Source organism: Fundulus heteroclitus, chromosome 24 (genome assembly GCF_011125445.2).
Source record: "Fundulus heteroclitus isolate FHET01 chromosome 24, MU-UCD_Fhet_4.1, whole genome shotgun sequence".
NCBI classification, from domain to species: domain Eukaryota; kingdom Metazoa; phylum Chordata; class Actinopteri; order Cyprinodontiformes; family Fundulidae; genus Fundulus; species Fundulus heteroclitus.
In genome coordinates, this window is record NC_046384.1 from 14,203,732 (window position 1) to 14,224,849 (window position 21,118).

A 21,118-nucleotide genomic window follows, 5' to 3' on the forward strand; every position below is an offset into this window, starting at 1 on the left:
ACAGTAGAAGTCCATTTGTCTTCTACATAGGGGGCAACTCACCCTGCAAACTATTTTACTTTTTTTTGCTAACCGTATAGATTGATGTCCTATAGTCCTTTTTACATATCCTAGTCATCATTTTGACAATTTACTACAGATTTGTTGAAATCCTGCTTTTTTGTCCAAAACCCTCTATGTGGCGCCCTCTTCAGGTTCAGCGAGTGTCTTGCATTGAATTTCAAATCAGTATTGCCATTGGCTCAAAAGATTTTGTGATGTCATTGACAATAACTGACGCTGGTAGCTCTGCCGCTGTGGAGCATAAAGGCGGCTACGTCTCGTACGCCTCTGTAGCGAGTTGCAGCTGGAGCAGTGAACGTTGCTGTATTTCTAGCGATTTTCAGGTTGGCGACAATTATTAGCTTAGCATTCAGTTAGTTTATTTAGCATTTATTTAGCTTTCTCTAGTAGCCCAGACCTGACCCGCACGTTTCCTGGTCCGCCGGGTGAGTTACACATTAAGGACATGTTTATTTATGATTTTCTTTTTGATTTTTTTTTTTATTATTATTATTGTAATGTCCAGACCTGACCCGCTGGTTTCCTGGTCCGCCAGGCACCCCCTCTTCTAGACACGTTTTTTTCTTCACATTTATTGTGATTGGGCGTAGTAAGGTTCTGCTACAGGGGTGAGTTACACTTTAAAGACATGTTTATTTATGATTTTATTTTTTATTTATTTATTATTATTATTATTGTAACTTTAAGCCATAACAAAATTAGAGTGAGACACTTAAAAAAAAGCCCTTGGTTCTGGTACAGGGGTGAGTTACACTTTAAAGACATGTTTATTTATGATTTTCTTTTTTATTTATTTATTATTATTATTGTAACTTTAAGCCATAACAAAATTAGAGTGAGACACTTAAAAAAAAGCACTTGGTTCTGGTACAGGGGTGAGTTACACTTTAAAGACATGTTTATTTATGATTTTCTTTTTTATTTATTTATTATTATTATTATTATTATTATTATTGTAACTTTAAGCCATAACAAAAGTAGAGTGAGACACTTAAAAAAATGTAAATAGCAAATTATAACAAATTATACATTTCCACGTATAGATATTCTAAGAAAGACAAATCTTAAATGTTGGTGTCTGGGGTTTCCTATTTCTAATATTTTAGATTGACTTAGAGGACTGTAGTTGCTCAGTAATAAAATGGATAGATTGCTGTTGTTATATTATTTTTTCAGACCTAAGTGACATGAAAATGTGGGGTTATTTTTCCGAGCAGCCCCTCCTCCCCTCCCTGTTAAATAGTGGCACTAATCACCCTCCATATCTTCCAGGAAACGCTAGCATCCAGAGGATGAGCCGACTCCAGAGGCGTGGATTCCCAGCCCCACTGTCTTCTTTAAGGCTACATCTGCTCTTTTGCCTTTGACTCGGCTCAACCCCACGGTGCAGAGAAATGTAGCCCTGGTTCCATTTCGTCTGCGCCCTAAAAAAAAAAAAAAGAAGAAGATGATCCGTCTTGCCGTTTCTAATTATAGCCGCTCTTATTTTTACCCCACCGCCGCCTTATTGCATTATGGATGCCCCAGGAATGGTGTCCCTTCGAGGTAGCGTGGGAATATCTCAGTAGAGAGGCTGCTCCAGCATCCATTCCTGTGTGGCTGTGGGAGCATCCCCGTCTTCCGGAGGCTGGCCGCGGGCTCCTTGTGCGTGGGGATGCGCTTGTCTCTCCTCTGCGCGCCGGGTTTGACTCCAGAGGAGCGGTAGGGGCGATGCGGGAGTACAAGGTGGTGGTGCTGGGCAGCGGCGGGGTGGGCAAGTCCGCGCTCACGGTCCAGTTCGTCACCGGGACCTTCATAGAGAAGTACGACCCGACCATTGAAGATTTCTACAGGAAGGAGATCGAGGTGGACTCCTCCCCGTCGGTGCTGGAGATCCTGGACACGGCGGGCACGGAGCAGTTCGCCTCCATGCGGGACCTGTACATCAGGAACGGCCAGGGCTTCATCCTGGTCTACAGCCTGGTCAACCAGCAAAGTTTTCAGGACATCAAGCCCATGAGGGACCAGATCATCAGGGTCAAGAGGTGAGACCACGTGTTCCTCCATAGATGGGTTCTTCTCCACGCTGGTAGGGATGAGATAAGCTTGATATAGGCCACATGGCAGACTGCCCAGGGCGGCACCGCCTAGGGGGGCGGCACAAAGGCTGGGGAAATAAACCTGGAAATGATCCCCTGAAAAAATACCTTCAGGTGCTCTGTTAATGACGTAACGATTATGCTGTGAGAAAATATTGTTGTACACCACATATTCTGATGACGCCGACGTTGGTATGTATTATGCTGCTAAATCAAGGGCCAATGTGAACACTTATTTAAAGTAGTCTTTTCTGCACCTTCGTCCATCTCCAGTTCAAAATCTGACACATTTAGACATTTGGATTATTCTTCACTAATTTTTTTATTTTATATTTTTTAAACCCAGCAAAAGTTTTTTTTTTCTAATCTGGAAAACAAACACACACACGCAACTTTACAATGAAACAAGTGTGAAAATGATTCATCTAAATCAGTCAACGTGAAATTGGTACGCTGCTGTTTTTAATTAGTTGTAGGGTGTAAAGTTGTTTTGCAGAGCTGGCTTTGATGAGGAAGTGGGCTTGTTTTTTTTTTTTTGTTTTTGTTTTTTATTTTGTCCTGTTTGAGGCAGCATGAGCCATTTCTGCAAGAACCGTCAGTGATGTGTGGGGAACCGACTAAGAAAAATGGTTAACTCAAAACATCAAAAAACACTTAGAAGGCCTTTTTTATCCCAAATGAAATCCGGCTCAACAATCCCATCCTGCCATCTCCCTCCTCCTCCTCCTCCTCTTCTTCTTCTTCCCCTGAGTGCTTCGTGAGAGGCTCCAACCAGCTTCCCCGAACAAGAGCCCAGCTGCAGCTCACCTGTCACACAGCAGCTATCTGAAGTCTCCCAGATTTCTTCTTCTGCGTCTTTCACACTTGATTTAACCCTAGGGCGGCTTTGATCAGCTCAGGCAATGACTCAGTCTATCCACTGAGCTCATCTGTGGGGGGAAAACCTGCAATCTATCCCTTTCTGAGCGGTGATGTAGTTGTAAATTCTTGGCTCTGAGCCTCTTTTAATTTATGTGAGGCTGCTCGCTCAAAATGTGTTGAACAGATGATTTGGTTTGCTTTTACTTCAAGACCGAAGCCTGTTAAAAAAAAAAACAGGACTAAAGATAACAAAAGCCAGGTTAAATATTCGATTTACCTGCCATCTCGAGGTTTGAGGTGAAGGAGGGGCTAATTAATGAAGTGCTGCGGGGTTAAATTCCCATTTGTGAGGTTCAGCTCAGCTCCTGGAGCGAACCGGATGACCCGAGTGGAAGCGGCAACCGCGTCAGAGCTGACGACGCACAGCAGAGGCGAATGCATGAGGGAACTCCACAGACATGAATAATATAACGATGGCGAACAGCAGCCTCCAGTCAGCTGACGCCCTTAACAGCTGCCTCACCGAGCCACCAGGTTTCTACCTGTATTTTTACTCTGCTCTGCATAACCTCAGATAAGATAAAAAAGCCTCGGAAATGATCAGGATTATACAAGGCCTTGGTTTTCCCGTTACAACCACAAACTTCATTGTATTTTATATGGATTATATCAGGGGCGTCAAACTCATTTTGGTTTAGGGGCCGCATTCAGCTTAATCTGATCTCAAGAGGGCCACACGAGTAAACTCATTGCAAGATTAAATAGAACTAATAAAAGTGGATGTGTTGATTTTTATATTAAATGAATTTCACTTTTACACAATATATTATGAATAACCTCACCGTTTTTAAGAAAAGTATGTGCAATTTCAACAATACTTTTACTCAGTTAAACATTTACTTGTGCATTATGCATAAGAACTGATCACAGTGATTGGACAATGTTGAAAAACATTTATTCAAATTTTTTGGAAGTTAAAAACACTGTCCTGCATGACAATATACACCAAACAGATAAAAATTATGAAATGATTATAAATTTTCCACATCTGAAGCTCAGCGCTACCATCTGCTGATTAAAACACAGCACCACCTGTGGACAATATAGGAACTGCAGATTTTCAATTAAACCAAGTACATGTTTTTTTCAATAATTGTTTTATCATTCTCTTCCTTTTATCTCCTCTTTCTTTCACCTTTTCTTTTTTTCTTCTTGTTCTTCCTTTCCTCTCCTACTTTCTCATTGTAGTGTCCATATCATTTGAGATATTCCCCGCATGAATCATAATAAAACTATTCACATTCATAAATCAAGCGGAGCACTATGGCAAAAGCAGTACTGCTCCACTTGTGAAAGACAAATCTAATGAGCTCTTTTTGGCATTAAGACAACAATTCTTATTGCCACATTGCCAGCAAGGACACTGGGGGAAAAAAATCATTGTTGAATAATGATAATGCATTTAGCCAACGGGCCGGACTAAATTGTTCGGCGGGCCGGAACCGGCCCGCGGGCCGTATGTTCGACACCCCTGGATTATATGTTATAGACCAAGACGGAGTAGAGCATGGGTGTAAAGTGGTTCTAAAGCCACATATGCATACCTCTCAACTTTTGACGACTGTTGAGAGTGAGATTGTTGACGGGGGGGGGTGCTGTTGTTCCATTCAAGACTGTCCAACGGGGGGGGGGGTATGGTGCTGTCGGTCGATTGAAGACGGTCACTATTTTACTCGGACTTTGCTTTCATTTTACAGTTTGTAATAACACATGACGACTTACCATTTAATTCGCACACAACACGGACCGTACAACTGTTTCACTTTGGATGAGGGAAACTGGTTTGCGCGGCGGCGGTCCTTGCAGCTGTGTTACCTCTACTAATGGACGTGCGGAAACCATTGTACCGCAAATTGGTTCCGCCATGACGCGAAGCGTCCGTACGCGTGCGTTTCAAGAGTGAGATTTTCGTTGTAAGATTGAGATTTTCAAAGTAATGCGTGTGAGCGTGTGCAATTGATGAAATGCGTGTGTCACACGGTCAATGCGTGAGAGTTGAGAGCTATGCATATGGCTTTAAAAAAATAGAAAAAAATTGGTGTTTTTAGCCCAATTTAGTCTGATACAAGGAGCGCATTAATCTGAAAAGCAGCCAAATGGCTCATAGTCGCTTTTGAGGTGCTGCAGAGATATGCAGCTCATGTGGGAAAATCTGTGAGTGGCAGGAGGAAATCAACAGGAAGTCTTATTTGTAGTAGTGTAGTGTGTGCTGCAGTCAAATCATGCCAAACCTTTCTGCCCGCATGCGAAACGCAATATCCAGCACCATACCTACTAGTCCGCTAATGCAGACCTAATACTTACAATTATGCTCTAGCAAATAAAACGCAACGCAGTGATTGTTATGGTGACAAAATGTGGAACAAATCAAGGAATATTAAAGAGTCCAGTGTCTGATCAGGGTCTAATGATCAGGTTCTATATCAACACATGCAGAACTGTATTCAAGCAACACTGTTAGCTCCTGGACTCCATTAGCTAGCTCTCCTCCTTCCAAACTTGTTGCTGAGCCAGCAGCAGAAACAACAAACAGCACACTGAGATGCGTGCCCACTCACTACAGCTTAATGGGATTGTGTTGGGTTGGCAGCCAAGAAGACATCAGGCCTCCATTAGGCAGCCACAGGAATGCTAAAGCCTATGCAGGGAAGCATGGGCAACAAAAGGTAAGATCCCGCAGACTCCTGCTGGGCGCGCAACTTTAGCATCTGATCCATCCGACCTCATGGAAATTGTTATGTGTGAAAAACAACGTCCGGGTGTGGCCCTCCCAGCTTTCCGATCACCTCCTTGCTGTGTTGAGGTTTATTGTCCCCTAAGCCCAGGAGGAGAGAGCGCGTTCAAAGCAGTGGAGCCGCATTTTCACGCTGCACTGATGCTGTGTCTAATGGCAGGAGGTGAGCGTCACGCGCTGCTGAATGGGAATAGGGTGGAGAGAGCAAAACTACGCGTCCCAGAGGGCACTTTGGTGTAGGTACGAAGCAGTTTTTCTGACCAGAGGCTTTTAGTGTTTGCAATCAGGGTGGAGAGAGTTGTTTAAGCAGCCGGCTCCTAGCAAAGTACTAATTGGATTTGATATATTTACTGCTGCATGCTTGCTGAAGACTTTCAGCATAGCTCATCATTTAACACACGCTTGGAAGCTGCGATAGATCCGAAGATACTCTTAGTGGTGTTGTTCCAATCCAGTCTAGAAAATAAAAAAAAAGAATCCTTTTGGTCTAAAGATTGTAACTAAATAACAAAAACAAAGTCCCCCCCCTTGTTAATTACATGGCAACCTCTTCAACTTATCTTGTAACCCCTTAGGGGTACAAAAACGCTTTGATGTCTATCTCCAATTTGCCACATTTAGATGACTATCACCGCTAGTCGCCACCAGGGAGCTGGAAAACAGAGACTGTACTCCCAGATGCCAAGTGAATGGAGAGCGTGAGCGTCCATGTCGTTTATAAAGCGCCTACAACCTTTTATTGGCTGAAACAGAGAGAGAGGTGGGGAGCAGCTTTTATAAGTCCAGTGTTTACCCATTCAAGGTGTATTTTCATTAAGTTATAAAGGGGGTGCAGGAAGTTCTGTCATAACCAACCGTTACTCCTGAAGTGGACATGTTTTAAGATAAGAGACAGGAAATACTCACCAGTCTGCAGGGGATTACAGAATTAAATTTTAAAGAAATGTTATGTTTATACAGGTTATGTTTCTAGAAAGTTTCCAGACCCACCTGCAGAATCAAAATCTGGACAACAGATAATGAAAGTGCAGCCGTGAAACTGAACGGGACTTAACCAGGTAATCAGGAAGGTGACGAAGGGCCTGTTTGGGAGTGAATGGGGAGAGGTGAGGAGAAGAAGACCCTGGTGGCTCGTGGAGGGAGGTTTCCGTAAAGCAAGGTAGACGAAGGATGGAGGTCTTGACAGAGGCTGAACCGAGCGTTGAACAGCGGGCAGGCGGTGGGTTTTCCCAGTGAGGAATTTCACTGAGACGTTTTGCCGAAGAGATCTGGGTTTGTTGTGCGCAGCAACCAAAAGGTGATGAAGACAAAGGAGGTGAGCTCAGAGCAGACAATCTTCCACGGAGGAAGACAAAAACTCAAAAAGTTACAGTGATGAGCTAAATGGGCTTGACTCTACCAAGAACGGTTGATCATGAAGTGGTCTGCAAGTCCAACAGCTCCTTAACTCTCCAGCAGCCAAATGGAAGATCGTCAACAGGTGAGTATCTCTAGCAGAGATCATCTGTTCAGGATCTCACACACCAGGATAATGACAATATAGGGATCCAGAGGATTTTTTTTAAAGTCAGCAGAACTAGCAGGTTTGTCATGTTTTTCAACTGAGTACGACAACACGTTGCTTTAGGTTATTGCCCATCATACACTTGTCGTACTGTAGCATGGCCAATTCAATCCCCCGCTAAACCAGGCTGACAAGTCAAAAATACTGTGGTATGAGCGATGAATCCTCTAAATGCCACTTACACCATACATGTGCACCACTGCTACAAAAGTGCTACTTAAAATGTTGCAGCAGTGACAGAAACGTACCGCCACTCACTATCATTCCACGCCATGCAGACGTTCCACTTGCACTGATGAAGGTTTAATTAACTCGGCATGCTGAATGCTTGGGTCGGCTCCAAATGACAGTAGTTGGACTTGTTTTTTGGTTAATTTGGCTAATTACTGTTTGACCACTTGAGGGCACTTATAGACTCTATAAAGACTCCATTTAACTGTCTTCCCAAGATGTTATTCGGATAATTGCACTTACTCTGTTCCTACACGGACATAAACAACATTTTTACCAAACCAGTTGTATCGTAGGCAACCCGTATACTCCATTGACATGACTGGCATTAGGGTTTGAAGAAAAAAAAATGTGCTCCATTTGATTTTAAGACTGAATTTGTAAAACACTATTTTTTCATGTCCCAGCGTATGTGGCAGGGTTAGAAACTGTGACAAAAGCAAAGAAAATTTAGAGGTCGCTAATTTTTTGGCCACTTGAGGGTAGTAGAAAAAAGATGAGGCCACACTACTGACCTATGAACAGCCAAGTTAAGATTAACATAATAAAATGCTGATGCTGTTGTAGAGTGCTGTCACGTGTGTTGCCACATTTTTTATAGGTTGACCTAAACGGGAATAATTTAGCACTGATTTTCGCTATGAAATTGGTAAGATTGGTTTAAATGTGCCCAAGACTATCAAGCCACACAAAGTTTGAGAAATGTTTTATCTGTGATGGTGATTTGGGATTAATTTTAATTGTCTTTGGCTCATGAAGTCCTTATAAGCTTACTTAAATCATAACTGTCAGTAAGATGAAAATACGTGAGTAAAAAGTGCCTGGATTGCATTAGCGGTTAGAAAAGCTTGTTACCCCTCTCTTCTCTAATACTCTAAATATCCTCTTCACTTTGAGAAAACACAATAGTTTCATCTTAGTCAGACCCCAAAAAAAACAGTATGTTACAGTAAAACACAGTAAGTTTCAGTATGGCCCATGTACTGTACTCATCTTTATTGTTATGGCATGTAAGGCAGCACAGAGCTGTTGGTATCACTGTTGCCTTGCAGCAAATTAAAATACAAAATAAACACTCCTATGGCAATTTCTTCCATTTGCGGTTATTTGTTGTCGTGAGTAGTCTTCTTGTTTAACTACCAAAAGAACAGCTGCTGATTGTTGATACGTCTTTACAATTAATTGGGCAAGTTTTTCTATCTGCTTTTCATTTTTGCAAAAGATAAAGAACATCTGAAGCAAATGTAAAAACTTTCATATTGAAGGATCTGCACCCCAGTCAGATTGGGTAAAGACATAAAGTTGGGAAAGCAAATGGATAGTTAGAACAGGCCCTGACAAATGCCAATTTATACTATGATTAAAATATTAAATCTATTCAATTTGTCGTGTTTTTAGTAGACAGTTATTTAATAAATTGCTAGATTGGTTCAGATCTTATTTATCACACTGGAAGTACTTTGTGCCATTTGACAATTGGAGATCTCAGCGAACAAAGCTTACACTTGAGGTTCCTCAAGGCTCCTTTCTTTGACACCTTAGCTCCGATTATGGAGCACTACAACATCTAGTACCATGTACCATGATGCACAACTTTATGTTTTTGTGTAACAACATGACCACAGTCAACTATAGGCACTCACTCAGAGTGGATGGGTCAGAATGTTCTCCAACGTACTACAGAAGACACAGAAAAAAGTGTTTTAGGCACCAGAAATGCAAGAGTTAGAACCCAAAAACCTAAACAGAGTCAAGAAACCTAGATGTTACTGTGGGCGTAAATTTGAGGATCCACACAAAGTCTATTGCATAATCAGCCTCCCAAAAAGATTGATATATAAATAACAGTAATGCGTTTTCTTTCAAGACAGACTACAGAGAAATTAGCAAGTTTTATTTTTTGAGGGTTCGCTTGTTGTAATTGCGTCAATACTTGTCTCATTAAATAACAATCACCCAAAACGCTGCTGCCAGAGTCCTTACCAACATCAGAAAAACGGATCACATCACACCCATTCTTAAATCCCTCCTTTTTTTTTGAGATTGTAAGTTTTAAAACACTTTCATTGGTCTATAGGGCACTGAATGGGCACTAAATTAATCTTGAGTTGCTCGATCGGCATAAACTTTGCAGACTCCTTTATGTCTTCAAACACCTCCTCACTCGGAGTCCTGAGGACCAGAGCTAAAAAGGAGAAGGTGGGATCTAGTCTCTATCCTCCTGAAAACCTGAGAGGAGCACAATCTGTTTTAAATTCAGAACCGAGAACATTACTCTGTACCGCAGCTTTCCTATTAAAGGTCAAATGTTACTTTTAGCTGATTTAGTCTTTTCTTAGCATTTCATGTTAAGAAATGCTAAGAAATGCTCATGTTTTTTTCAATGCATTTTTTTTGTTTGAATATATATTTTTTAAATGATCTGTTTTTTTTCTTTCTCACTGCAAAAACGGATCTAAAAACAAGTAAAATGTTCTTAAAGTTAGTCTATTTGTCCTTGATTTGACCAGGTAAATAAGATTATCTGCCAATGGAATGAGTATCTTTACCCCTAAAATAAGATAATTAGACATCCTGCACTTGAAATAAGATGATGGAGATGAGTTGTTCCTATTTTAAGTGGAAAAAAATCTTATTCCATTGGCAAATAGACTTATTTACCTGCTCAAATCAAGGACAAATACACTAATTTCAAGAAAATTTTACCTATTTTTAGTTCTGTTTTTGCAGTGCTCGTTTTTTTGTAAAGCACTTTGAATGACCTCCTGCACGAATGTTGCTTTACAAATAAACTTACCTTGCCTCACTAATCACCGGTCCATAGAACCTATAAGTCTCAAAATAATCCAAACTATCCCTTTAAGCTCCTGTCTGTGGGTTCCCAGCGTCTTTCCTGCTTAGCCTGCCGATTATTTTAAAGCAAGTTATCTTGGTTTATAACAGGATTATTTACAGTCTGTTTATGTAATATGCCCGATTTCTCCGTTGTGCCACTTGCACGCCTGCAGTATGGGCTCTACAGAAGCTTTGTTCTCCAGCAGTAACACCCATTGGGAGTTGACGCAGAGTTGGTGCTGTAGAAGCTGCGATTGTTGCGATACAAGGCGGCGTTGTTGCACACGCCGCAACTCTCTCCTCCGACAATGAATTAACAACAGATGCCGAGAGAAGAGAGAGATGGCTGCGGGGCCTCGTGCCGGAGACGCCTTGACTGTTTGTTTGTAGTTTACATGTGTTTTTCGCCCCTTCTGTGGGGCTTGTGAAAGCGAATTACTGAAGTCACTGCGGACATTTAGCACAGCAGGTAGCCCAATAAATGTGATGCAGCCGTTGGGGGTTCTGAATGGAAAACCATGTAAAGATGCATTTTGCGTGTGTGTTGGAGTGGTGCATGTTTGTATTTTTCCATCCAGCAGCCGAAACAACACCCTGCAGAGGTAAATGGCAATAACCTGTTTTTCGTGTGGCTTGTTAAAGTTGTTCCAGATTCCCCCTGCGTGGCGATGATGCAGCTTCTTAACCCGAGGCTGTTCCGAAACCGAGCTACAGCTTCAGAAAGCTCCACCGAAAACATTTTGTATTATTCTCAAAACATCTTCTGATTCTGCGGCTCTCTTCCCGCCCTTATTAACACCTGCGGGAGTTTCAGCCAAGCACTCGCAGCATATTTCACCTGAGTTGAAATCTCCTGGACATGGAGATGCCTTCCAGCTCTTTGGCTGTTTTTTTTGGGGGGTAACAACTGTCCTTTTTGGGCCCTTGAGGGCAGCTAAAACTGGATGTTGACCCATAGTTCACATCTACACCAAAAAAAGATGCTGTGACAAATTTGTTCACAAGCTATTTTAATCGACGTTTTACCCGGATCCGTTTTTTTTGCTAGAATTTATGTTGAGAAATCCTAACTTTAATCTAACTACATTTGTTTATTTGAGAACAATGTTAAGAAACAATAGTTTTTGACAAAAACACCAGTGTACAATTATTGGGACCTCTAACAGCTTCTTTAACACACCGTAAGTGGAGCTGAAGCGTTTTGCACTTACATTTAGTTGATAATTAAATCAAATCACTTTTTAAGTTGATCATCATTTCTAGGAATGAATTAGTTATCCATGAGTTCCTGTTTCCCTGGGGTATAAATCGGCCGTGACACAGAGGCCTGTTTCTTTAAGCTAGAATCTAGAGTAAGTCTCCATAACAGCCATCAGATACTATTTATGGGCTACTTATGGTTTGGGAGTAAAACTGTTTGTGTCCTACCATCACAAACGTAAGTGGGAAGTTTTCTAAATGCTACAGGTCCTATAGCTTGAACTTTGTGCTTCATTTTACAAGACAAAGGATAAACATTTAAAAAAGGCACATTATCACTGTTAGGTATGGCGGAGGTTCTGTGATTCTGCAGGCCTGGTATTCCTCTAAATGGCCTGGGAACCTTGTTAGAGTGCATTATATCATGATTTCTTTGACATACCGTATTTTCCGGACTATAAGTCGCTCCGGAGTACAAGTCGCACCAGCCGTAAAATGCATAATAAAGAAAGAAAAAACATATATAAGTCGCACTGGAGTATAAGTCGCATACTCCCCCAAAATAAATTTTGGGGGTAATTTATTTGATAATATACAACATCAAGAACAGACATGTCATCTTGAAAGGCAATTTTAATTAAAAATAGAACGGAGGCAACAACAGGCTGAATAATTGTACCAGTGTTTCCCGCAGCGCTATCTTGGCGAGGCGGCCGCTTTGCCAAACTCACACTACCGCCTCGCCAACATTCCAAAAAAAAGTCGATATGCTTGCATGTTTATTTGACGGTAACAGGCGTTTTTTTGTTGTTGCTTTCGCGCGTGCATATAGTGAAATAACAGGCGCTCCCCTCCGCCGGTCGTCCGCGCAAAGCTTGTCTTCTGTTTGGTGTAAAAATAAAAGGTGTAATGATATACCGGTAAAAATGTGTAATAATTTCACACATAAGTCGTTCCAGAGTATAAGTCGCACCCCCGGCCAAACTATGAAAAGAACTGCGACTTATAGTCCGGAAAATATGGTACTTAGATATTTTAAAAATGTACACTACATCTGGTGGATTATTAGATCTATAAGGACTATGATGGGAGAAAAATGACCAAACCAACACAGAGATGTTTCCCCAAAACACATAAACAACCTTCCTCCTCGACCCCTCTCAGTCCCCAGATCTAAACCCAACAGAAAACCCATGAGGTCAAACATCTAGAGAGACTTGGTAAAAAGAAATGGTCTCTCTGTAGGGTCCAACCTTACAAAATATTACAGAAAACTACGTGTTACACTGTTGGCAAAAGGGGGGTGGGGGTACAAAGCAGGAACAGCAGATTGAACTACCTCTGATTTAGTTAATTTAGGATGCATTTAATTCCAGAGCTTTATTGTTCAGAGATCATATTTGGGGGAAATACCCCAAATATTCTCTTGTGTTTTTATTTCGTATGTTCATAGACTGACGCTCAGCTACACTTGTATAGACATATTGACTAGTATAATTCTGGAAACTGATGGACTCCGGTGCTTAATCCCAACCCCTGACTGATGTATTATTCAATAATACATGACACAGAGCTGTGCAGCGCCGATCCCTGCGGTACGAGGCTTCTTCATGCTGCGTTAAGCAGCTTCGCATCATCTGGTGAGGAAGGAGCAGCAGCTAGATGCTACAACAAACAATCCCAATACAACCCCCCCGCCTCGCCCAGGAGAAGCTGGCTCTCCCTGTGTCTTTGCAGTTATATATAGAGTTTCTCCTGCAAGCTTGTCAGATTGCATTTGTCTGCACGTTGCTCTCTATGTTCACACCTCACGCCCTCCAGACTTGGGCTTTCCAGGCAAACGGGCCCATGTGAGATGCCTGTCCTGCTGAGGTCAGCTGCTTCTTGTACACGCGTGTGCTGAGGGGGGTTAATGTCAAGCTGCAGGGAAGTCTTTGGCATTCAAGCATTGGCTGCTGCACTTTTACAGCTGGCTGGTGTGTTTTTTTTGTGTGTAATTCTGATGAAAAATGGTTGCCATTTCCTGCAGCTTTTTTTGCGAAGGTTGAGTGCACAGACATATATACGTAGACGCGTCGTTGGGCGCAGGTTTGCACGTCAACGTAACCGCCATATTGTATGTGGCAGAAAAAAGTTGAGTTCTGTTGTAGTGAACGTGGATCAGAGAAAATGCCTCATTCCTGTGCTGCATGGAAATCTGTTCTGGCTGATTTCACTACTTGTGTCTGCCTTCTATAAACTAAGGCTGCACCATGTTGCAAAACTGGACACACTAAAGCTGCAGAGTGGCAACACTAGGAAAAAGCTGTGCAAGACCATTCTTTTTCAAGGTTTTTAGCTTGCATACAGTACAGACTATTGCATTTAGACATAGATGTGCATACATAGATTTTCAAGTATTCTAAATAAACCAAATAATTAGCTGTGTGATTTTATATATATATATATATATATATATATATATATATATATATATATATATATATATATATATATATAAATAAATAAAATCACACAGCTAATTATTTGGTTTATTTAGTCACATGTGAAGTTTTAGGAACATACTTGGGGGAGTATTAAAGAGGTAAAACTACTAATATGAGAAAAAATGACATAGGACAATAAAGTAAAAAAAAAACATAAAAGTGGTAATGTTATGAGAAAAACGTCATATTATCAGAATTTAGAGGGAACATTTCCAGAATAGTCACAGTTTGCAGAATTATTTCACTCCTGGAGTAATAGGGCCAGGTTAGATTATTTAAATAATTTTTATTCTTTACGGGAATAAATTCAGGAGAATGAAGCTAAAGGGTATACGAAAATAAACTTGTAATATTGCAAAAATAAAAATATTATGAACACAAAGTATATTCTGAGATTAAAGTCCCTCTGATACTGTTTAAGTGACTGAGTAAATGCAGATTTGCCACATTCAACATGGCGGACGCTCTGACGCATCGCAGCACATGCAGAACCCGCCCAACGACGCGTCTACGTAAATAATGTCTATGCTTAAGTGGACTGAGGATGCCAGCTGCGTCTTTAACATTTGCGGGTCGTCGCTGCGTCGTGTGAAAATGTTCATGCTGCTCCGTAAGTATCCCACAAACTTCTGCCCGGCTTCGCTCGCTCCGTCTCTCTGCCCTCGTCTTTGGGCCAGTGAGACGTTTGCCAACTCTTTTCCACACCTCAGCTCTTTTCCCAGCAGAGCAGTGTGGCAACAGGCCACCCAATTTGTAGATAAGAGCCTAATTTCTCAATAGCACCAGCGGATCGATAAGCCGGGCCTGAAAGCACTTAGGGGTGATTGATGGTCGAGGCTATTAGCTGGTCTGTGCCATTACCTGTTGTGAGAAAATATACCTACTGTAATTGACATTCTGCTGTTATGTGATAAGTGAAACATGAGGGGGGTGTACTCGAAATTAAGTTTTATGTTGAAATGAAGTCACACCAGGATTTATTACAGTATATCACACAAGTATATTAGTCCACAGTTCGGTAAAGGCTCTCGTTTAGCACTTTTTTTTATGATCAGATGTTCTCGGGGATGTAAAAATCCCCGGAACCGATTTAAATCACTGCCCGGATTTTAAGTGTTTTTGGCCTGGGATTGTTTTAATTAAACTGCGTTGGAGGGGTTTCTAGCCCCAAAAACAGAGGAAGGGTTTATGAGCCTGACAAAGATGGATGATGATCTAGAAAAAGGAAGTCAGTAGTGGGTAAACAAGCAACCGTGAGGATTTCTGAGACTTTGACAAGGACTGAATGAGCACACCAAAGCTTCTCTGACACAGCAGCTCTGGTGGGGGGGTTCCCAGACGTGGTCCAAGCAGGGAACCGTTGGGAACAAGCCAGCCAGGGATCCAAGCAGGGCTGCTGTGCAGTCTGGAAAAGTATGGGATCTGGTTTCAGTACTAAGAAAATGAGAGCATTTGTGTTTCCAGATGTCATTTCCTGTCTCACTACCTCTATGTCCTTTCATCCTTCCCTTGAGTCCATCTTTTGTTACGCCCTCTCTCCCTAATCTCCTTCATTCTTCCCTTGTTCCTCGTATCCTTGCTGGCCGTCTTCCTTCCATCCTTCCTTTCCCTTTTTCTTCATGTCCTTCCATCTTTCCTTTCTCAATTCTTTGTCTCTCCTTCTCCCCTTTTTACTTTCCTGGTGATCTGCAACCATTCCTTCCTTGTGTCTTCCTGTTTTTTCCCTCCATTCGTGTGTCCTATTTTTCTTCCTTCCTTCCCTTTGCGCTTGTATCCTACCTCCTTTCCTTCCCTAGTGCCGTTCCATCTCCGATTGCTTTGTTTCTTCTTCCCATATCTCCTTATTTCTTCCCTTTTCTTTGTGTATTTCGTTTCACCTTCGCTTCTTTCCTTCATTTCTGTCTTCCTTGTTTCCTTTTTTCCTTCCACTTTCTGTTTTTTTTTTTTTTTTTTTTTTTTGCTGATACGATATGCAAACCCTGCCAGCTATGCACAGAAACCTTGAAAATGTTGGTATTTCTACAATAAATGTGCTCTAAAAGTCCAATCGTTGAGGGTGGCAACCGTAAAACCCCTTGGATGCAGCTACCCAGACACAAAGAAGAGGAAGAGGCTATGCTATGCCTGGTCTGTGCACATCACAAGCATTGCGTTGTCTAAACGAGCCATGGAAAACGCTACCATATAGTTCTTCGGCTCAGCTGTGAGACTACCTGGTAAAGCATGGAGGCGGGAGTGTCTATAATATGGTATAGTATAACACTAGTTGGCTGGATAACTTCCAAACTTCACATTAAAGTAAAAAAAGACAAAAAAAATGTTGTGGTAAAAATGTTTTAGCCAGTCCATCGAAGTTGGAAGAAAACGTCAGAGTTCCTCCTTTCTCTTGGTGAAATGAACTGTTAATGTGTATTATTCGCACGCGGGGGGGGGGTGGAAAAATGGTTTCTTCGACAGCTAATGTCCATGTCGCCCCGTTTTAGAGCAGCGCATTAGCTTTATTCAATTATTCAGCAACTTATCCCATTACTCCTTCGTATCGATGGCTCACGGGGAAGAAAGTTGGGACCGTCGGCCGCAGAAGCTTTTTGATCCCGGGAAATATTCTTAGTGCTTTCTTTATGTGGAGTTTGGTGAGCTTGAACAGGATGTGGAAGCTCGTTACGTAACGTCTCCAGGAATAAATAGAGCGAGAGTGTTTTCCAACCGAAACAGCTGTTCTTTATCCCGATAGATATTTGTTTGCTGCCTCCTACTGCTGTCGGACAGCAGGGGAGCCTACTGGGGGGGCTGGAGATGAATGTAGCTCCAGTGTTCATTGTTCAGCAGCCTTATTGTTTTGCAGATGCAGTAAATAGGCCAACAGAGCTGCGGCTATGTTAAACTATCATGTGTATCTCATTCAGGCTAATAATTGATCCAAATTCACTCTGAATGATGAGTCCTTTAAAAGGTAACAAATGATTTTCGACTACTGTTAAAAAAGTATTTGCCACTTTACAGATTTCTGTTCTTTTTGCCTTTTTTGTGGCACCTAAATGTTTCAAATCATCAACTCAATTTTAACAAGAGACAATGATAACCTGAGTAAATTACAATAAGCAGTTTTCCAATGATGATTTAAAAAAGCTCAACCAAACCAACCTGAGAGTATGTGAAAAATGAATCGCACCTCTGGTTAAAGGATTCACTATCTGTCATTAACCACATTTTTTTGGTTTCATTTCAGCCAAACCTGGGCTTAACTTTCAGAAACATGAATTCACATAAATAGTACCGGTCTGACAACATGAAGTAGGATGAAAGCACATAGTACCCTGAGCCAAAGAGAATTCAAGAACACACGAGAAACAAAGTCACAGACATCTCTCAGTCTAGACTGGCCTACAGAGCCATTACTGAGGCTTTTGGGACTCCAGGGACCCGCAGTGTGAGACATTATCCATCCAGCACATTAATGATTCACCCAGGAGGTCACAAAACAACTCAGAAAAAAACATCTAAAGCTCTGCAGGCCTCACATGCTTCGGCTCAGACGTCATGATTCTGCAATAACCATAAACCGCCATGGGAGAATTTCAAGGGGAAAAAACAGGAAGCTGGTTACCAACTTACACACAAAGATAAATATCACATTCTCCAAACTCCATCTCAATGACTCCCCAAGACTTTTTTTTTAACAAATTCAATGGCCTGACCTCATAAATGTGGACGCACAACTTCCAAAAAGCTGTGCTGTGGACGGGGCGGGGCCGCCGTGCTGCTTCAGGACCTGGACTGACTGCTGTAATTAAAAGAAAGACGATTTCTGCTCTAGCCGTGAAATCACAAACTTCTCACACACCTGCGTTACTCAGCACAAATCTGATTTAAAGCAAACCGGCAACTTCCACCTCCCCATGGTTGGAAAGGAAAAACAAGTCAAGGTTGGCCTAGTCAAAGTCTGGACTTCAATAAGGTTTTGATGCTGTGAAATGATCTTAAATAAGGATTGAAATCCCTCCAATGTGGCTGGATCAAAGCAATTCTGCAAGAAAGGGTTGACCAAAATTCCTTAATAGCAATCTTTAAGACAATTTCCACAAATGCCTGATGGCATTTGGATACTTTTTTCCATCTAATACAGGGCCCTGCAACCTTTACAGTCTAAAGAACCATTTTGCCTATAGTCCACTGGAAATAAACTCACTCAGAGCCGCAAATGTTGCCTGGCCTTTTGAAAAAAGACAAGTTCTGATAGTTTTGATAAAGATCTACTGTAGGAAATATGTTGTCATCGTTAAAGAAACGCCCTTTTATGTCTATTTTGAGGTTTAAACAAAGAAGATGGACGGGATGTTGATATTTCTGGCTAATGATGTAAAAAAAAAAAAAAAAGTTTCCAACATAATGAAGAAACATTGATTTAAAATGAAATATTATTGGCACTTTTAGCATCATTCAGTTGTGAAAATTAAACACAATTGTTCCAAGAAAAAAAAAAAACCTGCCAAAACATGCATTTATTATCATCACTACATTTAAATGCCATAATAAAAACATCATTTGTAGCCAAAGTTATTAAGAGCCACTGTGGACGGCCCCATCCCTCTTTCTTTACAAAGTTAAACGAGTCACAATCTTTGTCTCCTCTGCAGGTACCAGCAGGTGCCGGTGGTGCTGGTGGGTAACAAGGTGGACCTGGAGGACGAGAGGGAAGTGTCCCCCAGCGAGGGCCAGGCGCTGGCCGAGGACTGGGGCTGCCCCTTCATGGAGACGTCGGCCAAGAGCAAGACGATGGTGGACGAGCTGTTCGCCGAGATCGTCAGGCAGATGGACTTCTGCCCTCTGCCCGACCGGAGGGAGACCTGCTGCCCCGCCTGTAGCATTCAGTAGAAGCCCGGAGGAGGAGTGGTGGTGGACGGGGCGGTAGAATAGTCATTAGAGTGCAAATGTATTCATGTTAGACGGTTTAGAGGGGCAGTGGGAGGTAAAAAGCCAACTTCTACGACGTTTAGCTGTTCGCTGCGGTAAATGTAGGCGAATGCTCTCTGAAAGCGGGTTAGGGGGGGGAGTTAGATCAAAAAATATCCATCACCTCTCAGACAAAAAAAAACTGGATTTTCACTTGAACAACAAAGCAACACTCAACCTCTAGCTTCCATCAGCATCTGGTTGATTCATTCGGAGTGAAATTCTGAGGTTTCCCCTAAAGCGCCGCGGTGCCAAAGCCATCCACAAAGAGGATTGTAGTGCTAAATGCTATGTGGGAAAGCAGCCATAGGTTAACGCAGGTATGGCAATGTGCTCAGTGGCTTCACTGGTCTGTTTTCCTCCGTTTCTGTTTGTCTTTTTGCACTTTGGGGACATATCCGGCAGTGCGAGACCTTTCCACCATGTAAACTGATAAGTAACACCACTGTGATGGGTGGGTAAGGGGAGGGTTGCACAGAGAGTTCATTTCACAGCAGGACCCGCCTAACTTAACTACGAATGAATGAAAAGATGCAAGAATGTCTAAAAAAAAAAGATAAAACGCACCTTTGGGGAGAATTCCTGCAGAAGATCCCAAACGCTGACCTACTGTGGATGATGTGTGCATGAAGCTGTGCTGTCACACTGACACTGAGTACAATCGGTCCTCGCCCCAAAAGAGGCAGTATCAGTCAGTCAAACGTGTCGTTGAAACGTCCGGACACTCGTCTTCTCACTTTACGGATTGGGTGCATATGCCTTGATACGTGTATACGGTAAGCGGAAGTGTCGGCGTGTAGCTCGTCTGTCTGGGTCACATCGGATATGTTAGTGGTTTGATGTCAAAAAAACACTTATTTTCAACAAAAAATAAAACTTTATGCACAAGCGTCTCGTGTGTACTCATTGCTTATGTTAACGTCTTTGCAGAAGACTGAGGAGGTAACAGGATTAACAGTTTTCTGGTGCCCTCTGGTTCCGAAACAAGATATTTTATAATCTTTTAATGTTTTGGGGTGGGTTGAATTTTGAAGATCAAGCATTTTCTGCCATTAATCTGGCTGTAAAGCCTTTATCAAATGCATCTGAATGTCTTAATGGGCTATTACATTCATGTGGGCTTCTAAAATATAAAAATGAGATTTGACGTTAATGATGATGGTGATCAGTAAAAACAGCTACACAGAATTAAAGATAAATAAATGATGCACTGTGTCTGGAAAAAGAGTGAAAACTGAAGCATCGATATCAATACACGCCTGCCTCACACGTAATAAATTTTACGAAAATGTTCAGAATGAGATTCTTTCACACAGCTGAAATAAATCTAAACAATATGCTTAAGTTCTCCAAACTCCTCCATATTCATACTAATATACTGCATTTGAACCTGGATGCTTTGCGTTTACTTTTCATTTCATTATTAAAACCCACTGAAACATTAATACCTGCTGGAGGCTTTTTGAACTTCAAGTGTCCTCTCAGCTCCTACACTTTCTCATTTGATCAAACAATATTTGAATAGTTATGGCCAATAAAAGATGTTTGGCTTTATATACATAATTTAAAATATGTGAAAAAAATGTATTTGGCAAAAAGTGCCTCCGTCTACTCCCTATCATGAGCTTTATTATTGTTCTTGTGAAAAATGGAAACATAAATAATGCTATTTTTTGTACTGTTCCTCACACTTCAACAAAGAAGGTATATTTCGAACAACAAGAGAACTAAACCAAGCAAGTAGTAAGTAAGGAAGGCATTTTTTTCCTTTGTAGTAACAAAGCTTTTTGGCAATTAATATTGAGGAGTTGGAAAGCTGGGTTGTTTCCCCTTAGAAGGTGCTGCATTGCCAAAGCCTCTCCACCAAAGTCAAGTATCTTGTTTTGGTGGAGGCAGTGATGGTATGGAGCGACATCTCCTTGACTGGAAAAACAAGATTTGTCCTCATTAGAGGCTATTTCAATGCAGAGGGATGGACAACTAAAATAATATGTAACTTCCAATATAGTTTTTATCCATAACTACTCTAAGAAGTGCATATCATTTTTCTATT

At 41.6% G+C, this 21,118-nt stretch overlaps 1 protein-coding gene across 1 annotated transcript; it reads left to right on the plus strand.

Annotated features, from left to right (window-relative positions):
- Nucleotides 1-1,319: 1,319 nt before the first annotated feature.
- LOC105921509 (ras-related protein Rap-2a) lies at nt 1,320-19,954 on the plus strand. Its single transcript, XM_012857283.3, has 2 exons — nt 1,320-2,087; nt 18,750-19,954. The coding sequence occupies exons 1-2, from the start codon at nt 1,582-1,584 to the stop codon at nt 18,985-18,987; spliced, it is 744 nt and encodes a 247-aa protein (XP_012712737.3). The 5' UTR covers nt 1,320-1,581; the 3' UTR covers nt 18,988-19,954.
- The last annotated feature ends 1,164 nt before the right edge of the window (nt 19,955-21,118 follow it).

Coding starts and splice junctions, on each gene's coding strand:
- LOC105921509 (XM_012857283.3), top strand. CDS start 1,582: ATGCCCCAGGAATGGTGTCCCTTCGAGGTAGCGTGGGAATATCTCAGT. Junction 2,088..18,749: donor CAGATCATCAGGGTCAAGAG/GTGAGACCACGT, acceptor TCTCCTCTGCAG/GTACCAGCAGGTGCCGGTGG.